The 23,997-nt window shown below is 44.6% G+C and overlaps 1 protein-coding gene across 1 annotated transcript in view; it reads right to left on the minus strand.

The window, feature by feature from the left end:
• Positions 1–1,030, minus strand: part of TAGAP (T-cell activation RhoGTPase activating protein) — a 7,051-nt gene extending 6,021 nt beyond the window's left edge. The window contains exons 1-3 of the mRNA XM_009882311.1: positions 1,004–1,030; positions 842–895; positions 184–250 (exon numbers count right to left, since the gene is read on the minus strand). Of these exons, the coding sequence (XP_009880613.1) occupies positions 184–250; positions 842–895; positions 1,004–1,030 (148 nt within the window). The remainder of the gene's footprint in view (positions 1–183; positions 251–841; positions 896–1,003) is intronic.
• Positions 1,031–23,997: the final 22,967 nt, after the last annotated feature.

Consider the following 23,997-nt stretch of genomic DNA (forward strand, 5'->3'; position numbering starts at 1 on the left):
GAGGTCATTTGTGAGTGGCACTCCAGGGGTTAAGCCATCTGCTGGATGGGGCTGAGGGTGAGGACTGTGAGGACTGACTTGCTCTCAGGGAGGTGAAGCAGGCAGTTTCGGGTGGTTTTGTGGAAGCCCAGCTTGCAAGCATTATATAAGAAGGCAGTTCCTCAGTTTGTCTTTAAAACTCACCAGTTGAGTGGCGAAGTCCGTCTTCAGTATCTGCTGGGACCAGCGGGGGGCATTTCTTGGCATCAGCCTGCAAGAAGCACGTTAGGGTTACAGAGCTGCCACCAGCAGTGAGGGCCACCAGCGAGTCACTGCACCTCCTCAGAAATCTGTGTGAGGCTCCGGGCAATAGCCAGAGCAATCCCAACACCTGCTGAAGAGGTGCCTCAGTCCAGGAATGACACTGCCTCACTGCCCAACAGAGGGGTTTGTGGTAAACCCTGTAGCCAGCCACCCCAGACCTGCCCAGTAAGTCACAACCCTGTGCTCTTTCAGGCTGCTCTTTTGATCCAGAGAAGCCACAGCCGGACACAGCCTGCTCTTCTGTGTCCTCCCCTGGCACAGGACATTCCCTCCCAAACTCCTCCTTGGAGTCTTGATGGCTTCAGAGCCTGCCAGATTCCTGAGCAAAGCTCTCCCGGAGCCCAGGGAACAAGCTGGCTGCTCACAGCGATGCCCAGCTCCTTCTGCACGGCGCTGCATGGAGTTGCCTTCGAAGGGCTCTGCCCGCTCGCAAGGAATGGAAGGCAGCTGGCAGCTCTTACAGGGTCCACCCCCACTTTGCTAAGATATCTCACATCAGTACCCCACAAGGACTGGGGGAAATGTAGCGGCTGCTTACCTCCGACTGGCACTCAATCAGACTCTCCATGTTCCCAGCATTTAGTGTCTTTGACTAGGCAAGAAAACAAAGACACTATGTGAGTAATTGAATGCTACGGTTTAGAAATCAGAGCTTTTCAAATCACACTGTTGACAGAGCTGAAACAATAAGGACACTCACAGTATTACAGCTGCTTAACACTTTCATGAGGAGTTTGATCAGGGGAGCTCTGGACCCTCTGGTTTCCTTCGGTCCTTTTGTTTGCCTGTTTATTGAACAGGGAACAGACAAGAAAGAGCTTTGTAAAACTGCACCCTTCTTGTCTTTCTCCCGTGCAAGCCAGTCTAGCGTTTAAGTATGATCCCAAACCAGCAAGATATCCCACACAAGTCAATCATAAAACCCTTCTCTGGAAGGCACTCAGACCTGCTGCCTTATCTGCCTCTTGATTAAAACAGAAAAAAAAACAGCTTTCCATTTTTAATCCATGCAAAAAAATGAGCAAGCGGTGACAGGTACGTGTAATTGTTAATCTGCAAACACAAGGCTAAGCAAGTCACCCAGCTCTACCCACAAGCTACACTTAGCAGTGGGCGCACCTCTCCCCCGTCTCTATTTTTGTATGTCGCTGTACAACTGCATCTGGAGCACTCCACCGACTTCAACTGCGATACTACAGATTTTATCCTGGGCAGTACTTACCCAAGGAGTGAGTCCAGCCAGAGCTCCTTCACCTCCCGTGAACTGCAGAGGAAAGGAGAAACAGCATCACTCCCCACTGCTACTAATCCTCTGGACAGAGACAGGCAACTAAACAGTTCTACCCCACGTGTGCTGCTTTATATACGCAGAAGGGGCAGGTGGAAATTCACAGACAGGAAGAAGCATCATGGGGCAGGACTGAGACGCTATGAAATTTCTGGCTTCCTCTTTCCTTTTAGAGGAGCTACTTTTTTTTCCTTAAAGAAAAAAAAAAAGCCCTTGTAGCTGTTATGGATGGAAAAGATGAGACACTTGCCAGGTAAAGGTTCCATCTAGCATCACCAGCGTAGGGTGGGATGTGCAGAGGGGGCTGCAGTGTGGGCAGCTTCTCCTTACCCTTAAAGGGCAGTGTACAGTCTGTCCTTTGACTGCTCGGAGACCTTAGATTTTGCAGTTTAAAGATGGACCACCAGATCAAGTTACACTAAGAATAGTTAAAAGATGAGGGAGTAGAGTAGCCAAGGTTCAGAGAAATGTTTTTGTATATTTTTTGAAAAACTAATGGCAACAGTTTACGGTCTGCAAGCAGATGTAGACATACACTTTGCCGGTGCCAACTAGTTCTTGAGAATCTAAGCATTGGACTTTTATAGAAGAACTGGTGTTATGTAATAATTTCATAATGTATGACAATATATAATAAAAAGTCTTGATTAAAATATGTCTTAGTAAGAATTATGTGTCCAAGTAATAAAGTTTAATTCAACTGAAGAGATCAAAAACTCCAGAAAAAATCTACCTTTGCTCTCCCTGTACCTCTTCAGGGTCTGTTGCTGACTCCCCCTCAACTTGGGCACATCAGAAACATAAGGACAACAGTACTCGCTCTACCAGGCCCGTATGAAAATCAACTATGTTTGATGTTAAATGTATGATATTAGTTCTACTGATTCATTGACAGAGGCAAATTACAAGCCGGTATCCTGCATACCAGTCTTTTGATCTAGTGGGAAAGAGGGGCTAAGGTTGAGAGTCAAAGGGTTGGGAATATTTCAGCGGTGGATTTAGGTGGAAAACACTCTTGTAAAACTGTGGTCTCTGCTGCTTCCCCCCAGTGGATGCTCCGTTTCACGTGTGCAGGGGACGAGGCTGTGTCATAGCACAGCTCTTTGCAGATGCTCGTTATGGCTACATCCGCTGCTAAATTCACCCTGAAAGCCACATCAGACCTGGCCTGTGCGGTATTGACCCTGGGCTGTCACGCAAAAGAGACAGGCAGTCTCAGCTCGACTCTGCAGCAATCCAAGGTGCAAAATTCACTTTTGGTTAGACAGAGATGTATCCAGAAGGGCAAAAGGAGAGCTGCCCTGCTTTTGCAGAGGGAGATGCTGTAGGTGACCTTTCAAGTCCTCCCGAGGCCCATCGTTTTCATGTCCTGTGGAGACACTGGTCTGTAGACTTGTTTAGGGCTGAAACTTACAGGAATCTCAATCAATTACTCTGCAGCCCTGTGCATTTACCACTGATGTTTTACTCACTGTTGTAACTGATTTTTTGTCATGACATCTGTCATTTCCCTACTAAATTCCATGGGACGATGCACATTCTTGCAGAAATACTGTCGTCATGCATCACATTCTCCTGAGAATTTCTTCCAAGGCTTCCTGGCAGCTGCAGCACCCCTGCTGGTACTCCCAGCAGGATTCCTGGGACAAAGGGCATCTATTTTTCAGTACGTCTGTTAAATATGTATCTACACATGTCTGTTAAGTAGCTCAGAGCTGAGGGGACCTATGCAATTCAGTTGTGCTCATCCCTTACTTCCAGCACTGTACACAGATGTATTTCTGAGCTCAGTCGGCTGTATGATTAAGACACGGGGTTTGATCTGGGAAATGTGCGACTCATGAAGAAAATGCGAGTTTAATGGGTGGTGATTAGCTGGGCCAGAAGCTTAGATTACAAATAGGGCACAGCTGTACACAGGACATAATGCTTTGAACGTCTCAGGAGGAAAAGATACAGTAATGGGTGGAGTATTGATAGCACATCACCAGACTGTCCGTTGGCACACACTGCTGTATCTCTATCTAATTAGTTCCCATCTGTTAACAGTTGTGGGGTTATAAAGGCCGTTGTATGTGGAAGGTATGTGTATAGGCCTGCCTACCCATATGGAAAACAATTTGCTTTTTTTTCACTCTCCTGATATCATTCTTCTTTTTATAGCTCTTTTATGGTGTGTATCACAAACACTTAATTTGTGCCAAAATGACTTTAAAGCAGCTTATTTCATTACGAACAAACATGCCCCATCTGAATAGCAGGCATCCTAAAAAGCTATGGCTTGGCGGAGTAATTGTGTGGCCACACAGAAGGCAGCTTGGCTGTATTTGTGAAAAGCAGTAAGCAAGCACGTGCTGGCTCCTGTCCTGTCGAGCACTGCAGAGCTGCATGCAGGGTCCCAAGGTCAGAAGACCTGCTGCGCCAGGTAGGTGAAGACAGGAGGAGCAGCACAGCGGGAGCTGCCCTCACACCTACCAGCCAGAGCAGCTTCACAGCTTCCTCCACCAGTGTGTAAAGGGTAACACAGATGTAGCTCCCGAAGCCGATCCCGAATATTAACAGAAAAGGCCTGTCATATGGGATGTTTACAAATGAAGGTCCCTTACATCAACAGCTGCTTCTCTCCCTAAGGAGATCGATTCCCTCTCTACCACCCAGCTCTGCTTTGCAGACTCAGAGCCTTTGCAATGGGATGCCCATCGGTTTGGTACAGATCTGACACCACGATTCACTAGAGCAATGTTTGCTGTACCACAGCAGTTGCCCTTGGGCGAGCAGAGTAGATGGCAGATGGCTTGGGCACACCTGGAGCTGTTTGTAGGTGATGTGTTTCTCCCAGGCCATCCCTGCCTAAGTGAATGCACTCTCCTTCAAAGACACCGGGACGGACATTTACCCAAAGATTGGGGTGTGGGAGAGGGGGTGGACTTACAAGGGTTTTGTAGGACTAGCCTGCGTACGAGCTCTTCCCCTCCTGTACATCAAGTGGCTTCCCTCAGTTCTGCTGAAGTGCTTTGAATTCACTGGAGGGAAAACAGGACCAGGGAGATCCCACAGAGCAGCCAGCCCCGGGTAGATCCAGGCCTCTTGGGATTGAGTTTGCTCCTTGAGGTGTGAAGCCTGGACATCAGATTGATGCCTCTGCTTCCCCCTGGGACCAGGCAGCCCCTTCGCTCTCCCAGGGCATGGCTGCTCTTGTGGTCCACTCCCAAGCACCTTGTCTGGCCAGTTTTTGTAGAGAAGGCTTATATAGCCAAGAAAGGGTGGATCAGATGTTCCTTGAGGTCCCTTCCAACCTGGTATTCTATGATTCTACGATTGCTAACACCACAGACCAAATGATGATTTTCCTCTTTCTGTGAGGTACAGTCAAGCCAGGCGTTTTCTCTTCTTTTTTCCTCTCTTCTCTTACACCATGCCTCGGTGAAGGACTCCAGACTGTAGCAACGAAGGGGCAGCATCAGCTGGGAGGAGAAAGGAATCAGGAGCTGATAGTAAACAAAAGAACAAATCTGCTGTGGCTGGAAAGCATCTGTTTTCTTCTGTCCTTATCAAACCACAAATGGGAAAATCCCAGCCACAGCTCACTTTTGTTTATTTCTACTACTTTTGCAAATGTTTGACATGATGGCTCTTAGAAATGAGTGTGTGAATGAATCCTGAAACCCGCCTTCACCCTGTTATACCAGCAAGGGTGCAGCAGGAGCATAGCTGTGAGAAGGGTACAGCAGGACGCGCCTGGAGCAGTGACTCTTTCAAGCCCATATAGAGCAGAAAGAGCCTTCAACAGTGCCTCTCCATGTGGAAAAGGGGTTGTATTCCAGTTTTGTCTTCGCTGGCACAGCTGCGGTCTCCTGGGGGATTATAAGAACATTTACCAAAATAAGGAAAGCAATTATGCCAAAGTCAGAGAGTTGCTGGGTGGGTTTTTTTTGGAAAGGAAATCTCTGCACGATCTGTCCACAGATTCAAAGAACAGGGTGGCATGTGGGTTGCTGAGAACAGGTCACATTTCTGCTCGTCTTCTAAAAGCAGCTCTAATTTCATATTGCTCTCCATCCCGAGTGTCTTGCAGATTGCAGAGGTTTGCTCACAAAGTGAGCTTTAATCAGGCCAGTCCTGACTTTGTAGCTGTTCAGAGCAAGATCCATTAACCCAGCTGGTGCTAAACTTCTGCAGTTTTAGTCAGGTGGGACCTCGGCTCATGCTAACCCTGCCTTTGGAAGTGAAACCCACTGTCAGTTTTTCCCAGCTCTGCTCAGCTGATTTTTATCCTTAATCAGATATCAAGGTTACATTGCAATGTGGGTTAGATCGCACCATCCTTCTACGCACTGAGTTACTACTGCACAGGGAAAAGTTAAGAATCAAAAATAATACTGTAAATACAGCCCAAGGTGTATTTTGTGCCCTTCCCGTGACACCCTTTTAGTTGCATTTCCATTGCAGGATGGTTTGTTTATTCTTCCATGGGTGTTCCCCCAAGACTAAGTTAGCAGCTCTAAAATTTTTTACTTGTCATCAGATGAGTGGTTCTACTGGGTGGTATTTTAGATGCAGAAGGCGGGCGCATATAGGCCATTTTTCCAAAGGGTCTGTGCTGCTGTTCATCTGTGTCTGAATTCAGCTTGCTGTTTTATCTTGACGACACTTGGGAATCACTCGTTCCCTGGGCTCCCTGAGGTGGCCAGCACAAAGGCGCTGGGGAACTGAAATTGCCCATCGTTTCTGACTGAGCGGATGCAGATCTAAATCTTTGCTTGCTTACAATAAACAACAAGATAATAGAGAATGCATGCAATTAAGTCTGAATTCTATTCTTTTCAAGATGTATGGTTGAAAGTACTCAAAAAGTATTGAAAGTGAAATACTACTCACGTTTTTTTTGTTACTCCAGTAGGTTTCTCACTTTTTTTTGCTTCTTTATGTTGTCCATTTTCAAATCAGAAACTGAGATGGTGTTTTTCTGCCAAGTTCATTTGTTCTCAGGGACAGATTGTATTTCTTACGGAATCCAGAGAGGTGTGAATCTTGATTTTGCTTTTCAGGATTAATACAAATGTTTTCTTTTCAACTTTGTTTGAGGTAGGCTTGTATTTCTCCTGCTTCTGCACCTTGTGTTTTGCTTTGAATTTCAGCACCAAAATGATCTCAGATCTCAAAATGAGAACCAGTGGAAACCAGACATAACCTGGATTTCACATTGAGTTCTAACTTGCTTGTGATTTTCAGGCATAAGCCATCTCACTTTCACACAAAAGATGATCTGCAGACTGCCAATGGCCTAGGACCCAGGCTGGAATAAGACCAAGAAAACTTGGCCCAAGTGTAATTTTGGGTTTTGTTGTTTATGTGTCTCATTGATACAAAAACTAGAAAAGAAAGCCAGGCTCAGGAGTTGTAAGACCTTACAACTCCCCTGGTAGAGTGGGAGCTGCTCAGGCACCCAGGAGGAATGACCAGAAGTAGTTGGAATTTACCCATTGTTCACCTCCAGTTGGCTTCCTCCAAGTCCCAGTGGTGTGATGGGAATATCCTCAAACTCTTCATTATAGTGATGCCCTTGTGAGTTCGTCATTCCCACGTTGTACCTGCTTTCTAAGTAATGAGCAGAACTGCCAGTAATCAGATCCTCATGACCACTAAATTAACCATGAATGGGAACATTTATGAATACACACCTGGACTCCAGGCAAAAGCAGTATCAGGCAAAGCAAATCTTCCCAAGCACAACTCTGCTGGCTACAGTTAAACTCCCCTGAGCACATTTGACCCCATACTTTGAGAGAGTTATTTGCTGTCATGCCCTGTCCTTGTGCATGCACATCCACACACAGCAAAATAAAATGTTCTTCTGTGAATTTTTGGCCACCCATCAAAATCAAGATGATAAATTTGAAACAAACATCTCCATATTAGCTGGTGATTGCCATATTGTTGCTACTAGCAACAGCTGCCGTGTTAGTGTTTTATATAAACACTCCACTTTTGTATTGCTATCCCGTTTTAAAGTGCGACTACCTTATGAGGATTTCAGAAAGCAAATGCTTCTTACAGCATGGGTTCTGCCTTCTGCCACAGAGCACCGCGAGGTCTCTGGGCAAACAGGACGGTCGCTGCTGCGGTTGCTACTGCCATGGAGGGGACACGCAGAGGGTGGAGGTGCGCGGCACCGCAACCACCGTGGGGCAGGACAAGACAGCCTCGGGCACCAGCACCAACTGGGACCACAGCAGCCAGGTCCTCACTTCCACATTTGTAAAAGCATGGTGACTCTCCCAGGCTGGGAATAAGAGAAATTCCCACCCTCCAGAGCAAGCAGGACCTGGGATTGCCTGCTAGCAAGAGTGGGGTGGCGGGAAGAAAAAAGGCTTTTGAGATTGAGTTCAGCTCTATCAGCTCAATGCTAGAGAGGGATTGGCTTGAAGGCCAGGCTGGTCTGTTCAGGCTGGCGTTCCTGCAAAGTTGGCCATTAATTACCACTGCTGCCATGCAGACCAGGTGCTATTATGGCTGCATTAGCTTATTCGCTCATGTGTGCTGCTCTGAAGCCTGCCTTTGCTTTCAGATCTGCAGTCACTGCACAGAGATGACAGTAAGGAGTATGTAGAGAAGGTACCTGCATGCCACCATGTCCCTTTCCCCGTTCAGTGGTGGCTGAGGCTTGAACAGAAGATTTTGTTCTCCCTTTCCACTTCCTTTTAAAGGTTTGTTTGAGCTTTACCTTTTCTCCCATTTATCAGATGCATATATTTGTTTGGGATTTTTCTCTCTGAAAACAATCACTGTGTGTGGTCTTACAGTCATGAACTGCCTTATTTAGTATTAGCAAGAAAGTCTGTGAGGGAAGGATATGTATTTAACCAGGCCAACTGATATAGGTGCAAAACCCTTTCTCAGGTCTGAAAAAAAATGCCTGTCTTCAGTCTAAGGACAAATTGAGAAGAAATGCTCTGAATTTTACTAGATACGTTAATCAGTTACATGGTTACTTGTTGGGCTAAGATAGGTACCCCAGAAGTACCTCAAGAAGGGTCTGTTCAAAGAGAGATTGACTCCTTTTACCTTTGGGCGCCATAAGACATAAAAATGCTAAGCCCAAAGATGTGCAGTCCAGCAACTGCTGTAACATTTGTGTAAACCAAAGACCATATTGCTACAGGGAAAGCCTTAGTATTGCTTGTGCAACACCGTGAACCGATCCTGTCCTTGTGTGACTTACCTGGACTTAGCAGTCAGAGAGTAAAAATGAACACTCATTATCCTATAAGTTATGCCAGACCCAAGATGCTGGTACATATACCAGGGGGTCCTAATTCCATTTGGTAAAGTGTCTATTCTTACTGCATTACACACAGATCCCCAGAGTGTATCTTTCAAACATAACCCCCTGGAATTATGATAGCTCTAAGTTATTCACCTCGAATGCTATACTCAGAGAAAATATTTGCTAAACTCAAGCACCAAAATACAACATATCACTGTAATTGACCCCTGTCTGTGCTATTTTAAGAGAGCCAGATGTGCTAGAAGAGGAGTTTGAGAGGCCTGTGTTATGTCCCAGTGGTTGTCCCTCCTCCTTGCAACGTTTCTGTTTGCTTCCAGAACCAAGCATTCCCGCAGTTTTCTTTGGACAAAAGTGTACTGCAATGTAAACCTGTCATAACCGTGAGACTGACATGAATAAACAATGCAGATAATATTTCTATACTGACCTTAAAGGAAAAATCCTAACGAATGTCACAAGCATGGAAAAAGTCGTTACTTTAGCAACTGAACAGGCTTACTCATCAAACCTACAGCGCTCAGTAATCCCCGTTAGGGAATTTTCAGACTAACCAAAAACTGTAATTGCATCTTTGTGTCGGGGTTTTGTGGGTGAACTCCAGGAGATACTTTGTTTTGCCCTTTGATTTTCCATGCAACATCTGAAAGGCAGATTGCCTTCTTTCTGCCTCAGTTTCTCATGAATAACATGCCAAAAATAAAAGGTCACTGCACTGCACAAGGTGCTTTGATATCTGTTGGTGAAAAGTGGTACGTATGGGAGAACCCTGTAAAGAGTTTGGCAGCTATTGCCTCTTCTGTCTCCTATGTGCCATGTAGCAAAGGGAAGACCTTAATTTTAGCCCTTGTGGAAAATCTTTGACAAATGAAGGCATTTTAAATGCATCATCTGTGAGGACAACGTGTTATTTTCTGGGCATTACTTGTGTCCCTCAAGGTCTTTTCAGTTCTACTTACCACATTGAAATGCGACAGTCACTGACTGGCCAGATGAAATACTCACTTATTTTGAGCATGCAGCTTATTGTCAGGAGGAAATATGACAATGTCACAAAGAAATAACCATTCAATGTGTTAACTAAACTAACCATTTTATCAAGATTCTGTAATCATAATGTTTCTGAGCATGAACTCCCCTCCCCTTGCCTGACCTCTGGGAAGGGATCTGACATGGGGACTCCAGCACCGTCACAGCAGAGCAGATAGTGGGATATGGTATCATACGATGTCTACACGCTCTTTGAGGAGCTACTTACTTCAAAATGAACTTGGGAAGGGCCGCGTGGCACTGCAGTCATTCCAACCACTGTGTACTTTCAAGCTCTTAAGGAGGCTCTTAGCCTCCTTAGCAGGAAAGTTTGCAACACCCCTTAGCAAAAAGGTCTAATTCTGCATGGGGTGGAGGGCCCTCAGTGGCAGCTCCTCAGAAACCCCCAGCCCACAGAGATCCCTTCTAAGACATTGGTGTCTAATGTCTCACATGCAATATTCTTTGTCCTCTAATTTTTACTTTCCTGTGACAAATTCTTTATCTTTAGCCATGCAGAACTTTTACCAGATTTAACTGGATTTAGGCCTTTGTATGCTTTTAATCTTGGGCTCCTAGTCTCACAGGCAAGGCTTATGTGACGGCACTTTTTTCCCAGGTGTTTTTTACTCCTCTATCACCACCTTTTAGTCTCTCAGCAACTTTTTAGTCTCAGCAACTTTTAGTGTCTACATTAATTTCAGTCACAACAGGCAAGTGAGCAACTCTTCCTCAAGCCAGTGAATTTCCTACAAGCGTTTTGGAAATTAGTGGGTGGCGGGGATTTTTTTCCCCCAAGAAAAAGTCATTAAACAGTCTTGGGTGGCTTATCAGCATATGCGTCAAGGCCACTCAGTCACTGTGCCCATAGCTCTGGGGTAGGTGTGGTGTGCCTCATGGAAATGGCATATAATCATGGTGGAGATCAAGGTCTTTGCAGAGACATGGATGAGGGCACAAAGGACACGAGCCTGCAGGAGGTGTCACACGGTTGGTTCCAGTGTTCCCAGAACAGCATGTTCAGATGTTCAGATAAAGCTTCAGTGATTGCATTCAGGTTTTGAGCTACAAAGATGAGGAAACAGAGGGTGGAAGGTGGTTAGATGGACAGCCCATTCTATCTGTCAGCAAGGCCTGTGCCAAGGTCTGTCAAAATATGCAAGAACTTCTTGTATATTCAACATACAAGAAAGTAAGAGGTAGCAGCCAATTTTTGTAAACTTCATATTTAATCTTCTAAAAAAAACCCACTGGGATGGTGACTGGAGGGATGTGTGTATGGAGGTAGCCTTCTTGCTCTATATCCTAAAGACAAGTCAGAGAACATCCCTTTCCACCAGTATGACACTCTCTGTGTGTGAACACTGAGATGTTTAGAGCATATCCAAGCACTTGATTCTGTTCATCCCTTTTCAGCAAAGAGAATAGACAAGTGCTTAATTGAACAAGCTGATCTGGAGTGTGAACGGAATACCTTTGGTACCGAGACAGAAATCACTGCTTTATCCTTGTAATTAAAAGGTTTGTCTCTTTCCTCTACTCTCATCATAAGCAAATGAAAATCAATGGCATTTGGGCTTATGTATCACTTTAGAGCTTGAAATTCCCCTCTTGGGTTTTCAGTACACTGGGCTACCTGGTCAAGAGACAAAGGCCAATTTTATGCCCCAAAGATTACTTATTTTTAACAGTGGGGGAAGAATACAATAACAAATGGGAACAATATCCTCTCTTTGGCCAAGCAGTGATTCTTGCTTGGCTTACCTTAGAGAATTTTGGCTGGGGTTTGGCTAGTATTCTAGTTAGATAAAGTGATTTTAATGAAACTAAGGAAAAAAGATGCCTGTATTTTCCAGTTTAGTTTCTAAATGCTGAATTATATTGTAATGATTGAAAAAAACCAAAACTTTCATCAACTTGAAAGTAGTTGCTTAATTTTTTACACAGAGGTAATCCTCTAAAAGGAAATTACGGTCAGACACTGTGGTTGTTTTTTTCTTTTCCTTCTCTTTTTTTCTTCTTTATTATTGCTTAGCAGATCCTAGTTTTAGTTCCTAAAAACGCATTTTTTGTTGGTTCTCTTTTTCTCAATGCGTAAGATACCACTAGTTTTGCAGAATGAATTTTCCCGCCAAAAATGCCTTCCTGCACAGTGGTTTGTGTGGCTGTCTCTGTATCCATGTAGGTATAACTGAAAAGGGCCCGATTCCTGCAGCCTGGCTGTCCGTGCACCCCAGGTATAGAATGCCACCATTCTGATTTAGGTGGCATTTAAAATTAAATAGGGACCAGTGACAACAAGAATGGGAGAAAATCCCAGGCTTTTGGTGTCAGATTGTGCCTTTATGAGAGAACACCTATTAAAGCCTACTGTCATGGAATATTCTATCACTTTTAGTAAAAAATTCTGTCCTCCAAACGGGGAATTTCTGTTAGAAACCACAGACTCTTTCACAATGATACACACGTATGATGGCTCTCCTTTATACGGTCAGGGTACCAGCCAAGCCTCTGTTCCTTGGAAGAGAAGAAGGGATGGAAACAGCATTTGCCCACTTGTGGGATTTTTTTCTCCTTTGCCGTGACTTCTGCGCCGTCTCAGCGGGAGGAGGCTGGAGCTGCCTTTGGCGGCTGTGGGCAATGTTGTGCTGGGGAGTTACCACTGAGGCCTCCGGTGAGGAAGTGGAGTCAAGGACCAGATCCTCAAAGATACTTAAGGACTGATTGCCTTTTTAATCACCTACCTACCCTGATTTTAAATAGGAGTTGGGAACATAACTACCTTAGCAAATTTTGGATAAGATCAGTGTCAGGGAGGCGGCAGGCAGGCTCTGGCAGCGTGAGGTGTAACTCCTTTCAGTTTGCTCTTCTTCATGACTGCTGTGCACTGAGCACGGCTGAGATAAAACTAACCTGTACTTGAGCAGTGCTTTTCATTGCAATCCCTTTTATTTCCAGTACCACTGAAAGGAGGTACAGGGAGTCTACATGATGCATTCCCAAATCATTTCTACAGAAAACAGATGGTAAAAGCACGACCTAGACTGCATCTGATAATTACAGAGGATGGATTTAATATCAGGGTGCTTGCCTGGAATGCCGGGTCTGGGGACACAGAGAAAAGGGATGGGGATCAGCATCCAGGTTTTGATTTGAGTTGTAACAGAAATATTGCACAGGAATGCTGCAAAGCTGGGATTTGGAGATAAGTTGCTCCAAATGGTGCTTGAATCAAGTTTTAGTCAATGACTCATCTCTAAAGAAAATGAGTATGATTCAGAGATCTACTACCAGCCAAAATGAAGAGATTTCATTGTGTCCCTAGTGGAACTCTGCTCTGAATGAACTTTGCCTTGGATTATGGGGCCACAGCAAGATGTTTCCTTCAGTGTAATTTCCTTTACTGTAAATGGGCACCTGATCCTTGAGATCCTTTGGCACTTCTGCACCATGATGCCATGCTGTACAAACCTTTAACAGGACTTTGACATGATAATAATCTTGTGCATGGGCAGAAGCCATTCCGTCTCCACAAACTTGATGCATTAAAAGTGATATGCATGACCACAGGAAAGGGAGGAAGGTACCGTTTTCTTTAATAAGTAGTGTGATAACGCAAAGTGTAAAACACAAAACCTGCTAAGGTCTTGTGGGAATTCAGGAAATGTTTGGATCTGCCCATAAAATATGCAATAATAACAAAAGTGTAGAGAAAACCAAGAAACCATCCTATTGTATCAGCTGACTATGGATAACAGCACTTGCACGTGTCATAGCTGATTTGTACTAGATTCCCCAGTTGTCACTGGGCCTCCCCCCATTAATGCTGGCTAACCTGATTCCTACTAACCAGCTGTCCTATGAGACAGTGCATGCACACTCACACTTCTCTCAACACCTCAGGGAATGGTTACACTTCAACTTAAGAGCATCTAGTAACAAATCTTCAGCGTACCCACTGACTGTAGCTCTCTGTAGAAGGGGGCTAAAGACATTTTAAGAGGGAATTGATTGTCATCCCTGTTTTTGCTGCATATGAATCTTAAAATCTTTCATCTGAGGGGCCCACAGACCTTCTCAGTGTCTTTGCTGTTCAGCATATCGAAAGCTACGGAGTGACACAAATACCTTTGCATTGTTTTCTTAAAGTCCACTCAGCTTTTGGGGAAGTAGAAAGCACCAAACATTGTCAAAGACCTTCCCAAGCTTGAGTTGCCTTGGGAATGCTTTGTTGCCCTGTCTAAATACCAACCAAATGCAGGAACACTTAAGGCAAAGTTCCCATCAATACCAATCCAGCAACAACAGCAACCACTGTGCTGAGAACATCTGACAGCTGTCAAATCGGCTGCATCAGAGCAGGGAGGAGGGAGATGGTTTAGTCAGTTGAACAGCTTCCACCTGTACTGTGGCACATGTCGCTTCTGGGCCCATGAGATGGGGAGGCAGCAGTTGACAGAGATGCTGGGTGAGGAGCTGGCTGACTCCTCAGATGCAAATATGCATTCTAATCTTTGAGATAGCAGACCTCGCTTGGTGCAAGCCACCGTGACTTGTTTTTTGACTCAACCCTTACAACGACAAGGGGTTCAAATCCCTCAGCTGTTGCATAGTGGGAGGGCTTGTGGCAAGGATATTTGGCTGACGCCTTCAAGGAGACAAACATACTAAGTAATTATTAGCAGAGAGAAAGAATTCTTTAATACCTATGCAGATATGACATTCTTCTATTTTTCTCTCTTATCTTTTCAGACCATGGTCTGATGGTGGGGTGGAATAAGAAAAGTACATACAAGTGAAAGTTACATATGAAGATATGCAGAAGTTGGGTAGATGAAAGAGAGTGCTCCGTAAGGGGCAAGCAGTTCTGATCACCCCCATGTTACCCAACTAGTGCAGTGCCCATAGTAGAGGGCAGTGGTAGCATGGAGGTCAGAGACCTCCGTGGAATGTCAACAGGAAAAGTGACAAGCAGAAAGAACCTGTCCTCCAGATGCTCAGCTGTTTATGTCTGGCTTTGCATTTGGTCTTCCTTTGGGAGACAGATCCAAAGCCATGGTAGAGACTGTCAAGAGGGAAGACAGGCTGGAAGGGGTCTGCAGTGTTCCTGTAGAGACACCTGAAGTTGGTGAGAAAAAGCTATGCGCCATGCTTGCTCTGAACGAGAAGGACAGGGAGCAGAAGGGTCTCCTGAACCATATCTGTAGGCTCTCTTTATTAATTCTCACTGTTTCTTTTTATCTTCTGATTGTGGACACTTTTATCCCAAACAGAAGGGGAATGAGAATCTATGACTTTGGTGGGAATGCTGTCCTGTTATGGCCATTTTTCCTGGTCTTGGCTTAAGCTGGATTGTCACTTTTCTTCCATTCAGATTTATAAACATAGCTAATTCTCCTTGCCAGGGGCTTGGGAGCCCCAACTTTCAAACTCAGGCTCACAACAAAATGTGAAGTGAAAGGATGCACGTTCCTGCACAACAAAGCAATAAAGATGTCTCTTTTCCCTCTAAAAAAGATGTGGGAAATTACAGAAATAAAGTGATCTTGATTGCCAAATCAAACTGGGAAGTGTTCACTTTATGGCTGCATGGGCAAACCTATGTTAGCTGCCTTGATTCCGTGTACTCTCATAATGTCTCTGGTCATATGACTACATAGATGTTATTTTCATATGATCCTTGTCTCGTTCTGAATTTGAAATAAAGGCATAATGAGTGGGCTGAAGATATATGTAAGTAATACTCTTTCTTACAATCTTTCTTATTTCAAAAATTTTGAATACATCTCATCACAACTCATGTGATGTTTTCTAGCAAATTTTTATTTCTGCATTCAGATATGCAGCTACCACACAGTTTTCTGTGATTCCCCTTCACACTGTTCAGTTTCCCTTGTCTTTGGCCCATCCAGCCTGAGGCTTTTTCCTGGAAATGGCTCACTAGACATATTATTTCCCTCATGATTTCCTGGAATATGTTTTGCAAGAGGGGCAGAAGGGCAGTTATTTCTGCAGTTTATGGAGATGTTTTTCTTAAACGCTCAACATATCCGTAAACTGACATCACAGAGAATGATGTTGCAATTAAAATCCACCCAATGAATTTAACTTTCGTTTTACTGGTTTGCAACAAAATACAGGAAAGTGGCCCAATATTGGTCCAATTATCATCAGTCTGTGACTGACATTAAGTGTCTGTCTAGCCTGATTTTCCCACTGCTGTTTATTTCAGTGTAGCTCTTTAATCTTCCCTTCCAGTTACTTGGGAAATACCTTGGAAACTAGTGTTTTGTGCAATCTGAACACAATTTTCTACAGAAACTGTTCATAGGCTGGGTAAAGTGTTTATCACCCAGCTCATCATCCTGTATCTGAAACGGTCAGGAATTTCTCATGGAAGAGGTGCTGAAGAGGCCAGGGTGGTTTGGGTTCGGATGTCAGTCACCAAGGGCTATCAAGCCTAAATCCCACATCCCCTTCGGCTCTGAGCATAGGCTGTAGGTTTCTCCTGGAGTCCCATCCCAGGATGAAGGAGGTCTACTCCTACATGGGATATCCACATGACCAGCCTTTTCCCTTCCATTTTCCCATTCTTACTTCTGCTGTTCATCTGGAGTCTCTCCGTACCAATATAATGCCTGCCGAGGCTGCAGTGTCAGGATTGTTCCTCAGAGTGGTCATGGCGATGTCCAAGGGAGCTGACCAGGGCTTTTCCAAATCAGCGTGCTCCTCTCTCAGCTCTGGCAGAGTCTGTGCAAGGGTGGTAACAGGACCTGACATGGCAGCACCTGGCCCTATCCTGTACTGTGGGGACTTTCTGCCAGTGAAAACAGTTTTGCCATTAAGCCACAGCTAATTTGTCATCTGGGCCCTGCTCTGACAGCCACAGATAGTTTCAGAGAGTCTCCTCAGCTTGCTGCTTGTTAAAGGGTAGGTGAAGGCCTGAGGTGCCTCTTACCCCTGATCTCATGGTGCTCCAGAAGAGGGAGATGCCTCATCTCCCTTGCTTACCCTGAAGCAAATGCGGAGCAGAGACAGTGGAGGATCATCTCCCTGATCATACAGGAAGGGAGGTTGGAGGCCAGGTTCAGGGCCATGTCCCAGTGGTACCAAAAGGACCTGCCCAAAAACAAGCTCTCCGTTGCTCTTGGGTATTTCTAACAAAAGGCTGCCATTGACCCCAGGAACACACAGGTTGCAATGGAAAAAGGAGATGAGGTGGAAGAAAGGCAGTGTTCCCATCCTTCTTTGGCAGATTAAGAGCAAAGAAACAAAATGACTAAAGGCTTGTCTAACACAAAGGTGCATGAAGCCAGAAGATGTCTTTACAGTAGTCCCTTTCAATCCTGCATCTCTACATCATGTATAGCTGCCACTTACTGGTGAGCCTTGTCATGAAATGAAAAGAACTCAGTGGTCCTCTAGATTTTATGCAGGCCATCCACTTCTTCCAGAGCTGTCACAGCCCGCAATTCAGAATTGCTAAGGGGAATGATGCATACTGGTGTTTAACTGGTTTTAAACAATTGTTATGTGAAAGTAAATCTGTGGTCTCCTGGGACCAAGAGTGACCACTTTCCCCTTGGTGGGAGTACACAAAAGATGCACCGCTGCACATCTGCCCTTCTCGTTCCAGCTGTCTACACATGCACACCTCTCAGCACACTCCCTCCTGCAAACCTGGCCTTGCTGTTGTGGTGCTTACTGCATGGCCTGTTTACAGAGGGGAGAGGACCAATTCAAAATAATGTGGTCACAGTCTAAATAGAAAGTGGTGCCTCTACTTTCACTTCCCACATTCTGACACAAGCCTGAGATAGCCCAGATGGGATGACAGATGAATGCTACGCCATACAACCCAGCACAGCTGTGTGAAATGTCACCAGAATTCATCAGAAAGTGGCAACAGGAAAGCTGGTGGGCCAGACAAGGGTAAAAGAACTACTGTATCTGAAGATGAATACCTCCTGCTCTTCTTCACCACTGGACACTGCCTTCTCACTGCACACAACCCACAGCTCACTGAGACCCAGCCTGTACTTCAGGCAGAAGGTTGTGCCACAGCTGCAGAGGGGAGCAGCAGGGACTCGCTTCTAGGTTGCCTTCTTAGGGCAACCATGGAAACTGTCTCTGGGAGAGTCATTTCACCAAGGCAGAGCCTTGAGAATGGAGGCCCAGAGCCTCAGATGGCAGAAATCAGCAACAGTCACTGCTGTGAAGACATGCTGACTGGTACTGCCATGGTTTCTGACCTATGACATATGTCTATTTTTCCCCTCCACCCTGCCATTTACACTAGCATTGAAATCCTAACACTGAAATCACAGAAGCATGGGACAAACGTACTTTCATTTTTTGGGATGATGGTTATAATCAGTTTTGTGTGTGATAACACTGAAGGTTCGCTGAAGGAGCACAGACTGAACCCTGATTGCTCAAGGTGCTGCTCAAACACAGCACAAAATAACAGCTTTCACCCAAAGAGGATGCAGTCAAAGGCTGAGACTGTGAGTGAACACAGCCAGGCCCAGACAGCAGTTGGGTTTATGCCTTCAGTTTGGCTAAGCAGAAGGCAGAAAGGCAAATTAGGAATGAGAGCAGAGGCCGATCTGCAATTGTGATTGCACATGTCAGCAAGGGGCTCCTCTGCCAGTGAGGGGATGTGTCAGCCCACTGTGCATTCAGAAAGCAATTGCTGGTGACATTTCTTCACTCCCTCCTTCTCGTCAGAGAGAAACTTGCATGTTCTGAGGTGTTACACTTTTTGTTTGCATGTGGGAGGCTGATAAACTAGAAGTGGGGCTTGCTTCCTTGTGCTGAACTAAGCAAGCAAGCAGGGAAAAAACAGCCCCTTTAATCTGACAAAGTATAATCATTTTTAGACTTGCAACAATCTACACTGGAGTATGGAAAGGCAAAAGTTTGCCCACTCTCACCTCACAGAGATTGGGGGCCTTTGCTCGTCTCTGTCTTTAACCCTGCTAAAGACTCTTGAGAACAAGGGTTTAAGAACACATAGCACTACAAAATGGGGAAGATAGATAACTTTTTGCAAGAGCCACAGCAGCTAATCTGCTGAGTAACTGTCTAAAAGGCATATCAGAGTGATTTTCTCTGCAAAGCCGCTTCATGTGACCAACAGCATCATATGATCCATGGGAGCTGCTTGGTGTCTTGCATCAGTACCTAGTGGCTTGTTGTGCAAGCATGAAAGTTTTCTACAACTCAGATATGCCCGGTTTCTTTTAAATGAGCTCTTCATTTTGTTGCCAGTCAAGTGACTTAGTTTGGCTTGTTTTATTCTTTTGAAAGCGACTACGTGCCTTTTGCTGTTTGAGAAACTTGCTGAATTGCTCATTCCCATGACCAGAATTCTTCATTTGCTGGGACATGTTGGTCATCGTTGCCCCACTGGGTCTTCTCCCAGTGCTGAGATGACTACTGCATGTGTTGTCCTCACAGCAGCTGACTGACTACTTAGTGATTAAAAATCACAGTATATTTGAAAAAACTAGATGTAGGTTTTCAGATTATCTGGTAACTCAGAGAAAAGCCTACAGTTGTCAAATTCATGCTTCATCAACTGGCATTCAGTCAGCCCAAACTGAGGCAAAATATCTACTCTCAGAGCCCTGAGAAACTGTTATTTGTCAACACCACCTCTGGGTGACTTCAAGCTATTTTAATACATTTTTCACTTGGGAGTTTTAGCCTTTCACAGATGACTTCAAGCTTTTGCAGACCTTCAGAAACCAGAAGACATAGAGAACTTTTGAACATCTGTATCCATCAGCCCAAATACAAGTAACTCTTCTTTTCTGCGTTATGCTGCTGACACTCATGTGAGCTGCATTTCAAATATGCTAAACACCATTTGTGTTTATCAGTCCAAGTCACTGGGGCCCTTACTCTATCCTGCCATGTTCCTGAGGTACCTCAGCCCTACCTCAGATGACAGTCTTGGTTGGTTGCAAGGTTAGCACAGCAGCACCTCTGCCATCCTCCCCACCTCCAGGACAAAAGAGAGATGGAGCAGACAGGGTTTGCAAAGTGAGAAAATGACATGCCCAAAGTGGCCACATTCTTCTCCAGATCTCCTCAAATCCTGGCTGGTCCCTGGGACCACTGCCAGTCAGTTCACAGACCTCTCCGAGCTTCTGGTCTCTGATGTATGAGGCATCTTAAAGTGGGGTCTCATGAGAGAGACACCCTTGAAGGCAAAGCTGAGGAGATCAGTCAAACAAATCTTCTTTCCATAGTATGAAACCTAACCAGCCTAAGTGCCTTTTGCAAATATTTTCTAAGCTGGAAGCTGTTGCAGCCAGATCCCAGGGCCAGGAGGAGGGTCAAGGAGCTCTAACTGGTTCTCCAGACACCACATGCCCTCAGCCTGTGCACTTTTTGCTGGGAAGGAGCTGAAACCAGTGCAGATGGTGCTCCCAGCCTTGCGACAGTCTTCCAGGGCTATCAGATGATGCTGGGCACACAGCCACTGTAACAGACAACCTCCTGGCCACTGCTCTGAGCTGATGGAGATAAAGTAGGATTTTGCATTTGGAGTGGGTGACCATATTCACAAAGCAAGCTATTTTTATTCCATCTAGTAATTCCAAATTGAACAAAAAAATGTGAATTTTGGGAAGGCTGGCCAGAGGCTCAGAGCTATCTGAGCATTATTATCTTTGTCTCCTTATAAAAATGGATTGTGTAAAGAAAAGACAACAGGATCCATCCCACTAAATGCGTAGTTACATATACACGCATCCATATACGCAGATAGGCAGCATTTGTATGTCTACACGATTCTGTTATTTTTACTTGGAAAAAAAGCAAAACAGACGTCCAGGGCAGATTTGCAGACTGCATTTATAATGCACATCCATAATAGTTCTGAGCCATACAGCACCCATTTAAGGGAGTCCCCTTAAACCCTGACCTTTCTTCGTGCTAATTGTGTTGAAGTGTCTACAGAGCAAATCCCCAAGTCACACGTTCAAACAGCCTGAAGGCTTCTGCACTGTGGGTTGATCCTGAGGGTTTGTGGTTCTCTGAACAGCCAAGTACAGTTCCCTTACATTATATTTAAAACATGCCCAAGGATGGGGAAGCCCAAAAATCTGGGTGGCAGAAGCACTCAACAAGAATGGCATACCTTGTGAATGAGGCTAGCATTTGTACTAGCTCTGGAGGTCTTACCAGCTTTCTTCTACTTCCTGATTTTAGAAACAATTTGGGGAACATCCTTTCTTGTGCTATTCTGGAACTTCTGCTTGTAGTTGCAATTGAAACTAAGATCTGTGAAGACGTGGTGGTGGGAAGCCCCTACAGGTGACCACAGCTAACCTCTGTATCCAAATACTCAGCAGCTTATGGAAGCCTTGAACACAGCTGAATTTTCAGCTTGAGCCACCTCATTGGAGAAAAAAACAGTGTACATAAAACATAGAAATGTGGGAATTATCAAGTCAGATCAGGCTTGCAAGCCACCTAATCCAGGTTTCTATCTCTAATGGCAAATGATGCTACTTGGTTCAGAAATAGATGCAATTCTCATGCTTTTCTAATAAACTTTTTATTCCAAGCCCCTAGTTTATTAATTTTATTTATTCTTGACAAAAGAGTACAGGAGAAGACTGATTTAGGGTCTTATTTCATCAGAAACTGTTTGCCTAAAAAAAGTAGGAATGATGATACACTGGTAATCATTTCAGTTTTACCAGTACATCAGCTTCTGTCCCCATGATCAGAAGAGCACAGTGTTCAAAGGAAAGATTGCTAGTAAGGATCTGGAGCATTCTTCTGGGGCATCTTCTACCCTCCAAAATAGAATCAATTATCAAATGTTTGTCTAGTCCATGCAAGCTGTGACACATATGCTGCCCTCTTACATTAAGTCCTGCCAGCGGGACTCTCAGCTTGCTGTCCTTGAAGGGACAAGAGGCTTCCTCTCTGCCAGAGCCTATGCTTTTCGCATCACTCAGTTGTCTCAGTCATATCCAGAGGGACCCTTATCTTGGTTGTTGTCTGTAAAGCAGCGTACCGTCATGTTAAAGAATGACTAACAAAGTGAATTAATGTGTTCTGCTATTGCTTTAGTCTTTTCATGCAAGGTAAGCAAGACGAAAATTGCTTGAATGGGCTTGTACTCAAAATTCTGGGTTTAACGACTCTGTTTTTTTTCTTGAAGGCTCCTTAAAATTACACTTTTTAATGCTATCTGCTAAATAAGGTAGATGAAAATGTTGCCATTAAAGGCACAGCCTTTCTTCTCCTGTAAGTGTCAGCTGAATTCCCATTCACCTTCCTCTGTCACCAAAGAAGAGGCCAAGAAAAACAACGACAGTATTTACAATTGGCAGTAGCTCTACCAGGGGAAAAAAAAACAAAAAAGGAAAAAAAAACCCAAAACACCTCAAAGAACCAGGAAAGACTGTTGCTCTTCATTGTGCTTCTCAGCAGAAAAAAAAAAGCCCAAACCCATATCATAGTATTGCAAAAGTCACATTGCAAATCGATTTTAAGAATTCTGGTTATAGGTATCGTCTAGGGGAATTTCTGATGGGAAGTGAATCTAATACAATAACTGAAAGTGTTTTAATTACCCCAAACAATGGAAATGAGAAACTACATCTGAACTGACTGTGAGAAGCAATTAGGAATACATTTAGATCTTTCTGTTCTTTTTCACTCAGCTCTCTCTGATAAGTCACTTCTCAGCAGAAATGAATAGCATTGATGGGAAACACAAGATGCACTTTGTCCATTAGTAAGGCAAATACTGCAATTGAGGCTGAATCAGGAGGCGTAGCCTCTGTTATTTCCCAGACCTTCAGACTGATAAATTAAGTCTCCCCTGAGTAATTTAAGAAGTGTGGGCTTTATGAAGAAGCACCAACTTGTTTGAATGTAGGAGGAAAGTGAAAAGTCAATGAAGTGTGGTGGGCTGGCTGACCTCTGTGCAGGCTGAATGTTTTGCCTATGTGAAGAGAAAAGCCGTCCAGCGGTGTTTGCAGTTTAAGACTATGGCAGAGACTCTTTCAGAAAAGCTGGTATTTTTTCTTCCCCCAGGATTTAGAGGTTAGGATGATAATTTTACCCGAGGAGAGGGTCTTTCTAATAAAAAAAAGCAAATCCTTTGGGCCCTGAAGCACCATCAGAGTCCCTTCCTCCAGTGCTGCCAGGAAAAGGAAAGTTAGTCTGATTTGTGGTGCATTTCCAAATACATAGCACAATGACCTGGATGGGACACAGGAGGAAGAGGATACAATCATTTTTACTAGATACATGAGCCACACAGGGTTTAGGTGCATGCATACAGAACAACTGCAGGGGAAAAAAAAAACAAACAAAAAACAACCCCAAAATCCAACCGAAAAACAAATACCAGATAACAGGGACTTCATAACCCAGCAGTAATTCATAACCCATTCTGTGTCTGCTAGGGTTCAGAAAACCTTTCCTTCTGTTGCTACAAAAGAGCTGTCCTGGTCCGCTGGGCAAATACTTAGCTAAAAGTTGCTAGCCAGCTCTATTTACATATTAGATTGCAACACGTCCAGCTGGCACCTGCTTAGAGTGGCAGCATTTTCTGAATAATGGCCTACACAGTCTATTTGAATCCTCATGCATTTTTGTGAGCATAAACGGCTTAAGAAGCACAGCCCCCTTCAGAGTGCCCAGGCTCCTTCATTTCCCTCTAGCTGCAAAGCTTGCAAAAAACAAGATCTGGGATCTTGAAATGAGCGCTTTACCCAGGAAAGAGTCCAGAGGAACATTTATGATCTGTAAAACGGATGAAATGCATTTAAAGGTCGGAACTAACCTTTTCTGTGCTATGGACTTCCCTGTAGCTGTGCACACCCCCCCCAGACCAAGCCTGTCCAGGGAAATTCCCCTTCTGCCTTTGGTATCCTCTGGAATTACTATATTTTGAAGTTTATTTAAAATAACCAGAGCTGCCAGCTCTCTCACCTCCATTTGTTTTGAAGGATCTGCTCATTAGATAGCATCTGAACGAGAGACTGTATTAGCAGGGTCAGAATGGAGAAGTCCAACTACAAGAGTGGAGCTGGAGAAGGAGGAGAGCTGCCCG

This window comes from Charadrius vociferus, unplaced genomic scaffold (assembly GCF_000708025.1).
Source record: "Charadrius vociferus isolate BGI_N301 unplaced genomic scaffold, ASM70802v2 scaffold13, whole genome shotgun sequence".
Classification (NCBI taxonomy): Eukaryota; Metazoa; Chordata; class Aves; order Charadriiformes; family Charadriidae; genus Charadrius; species Charadrius vociferus.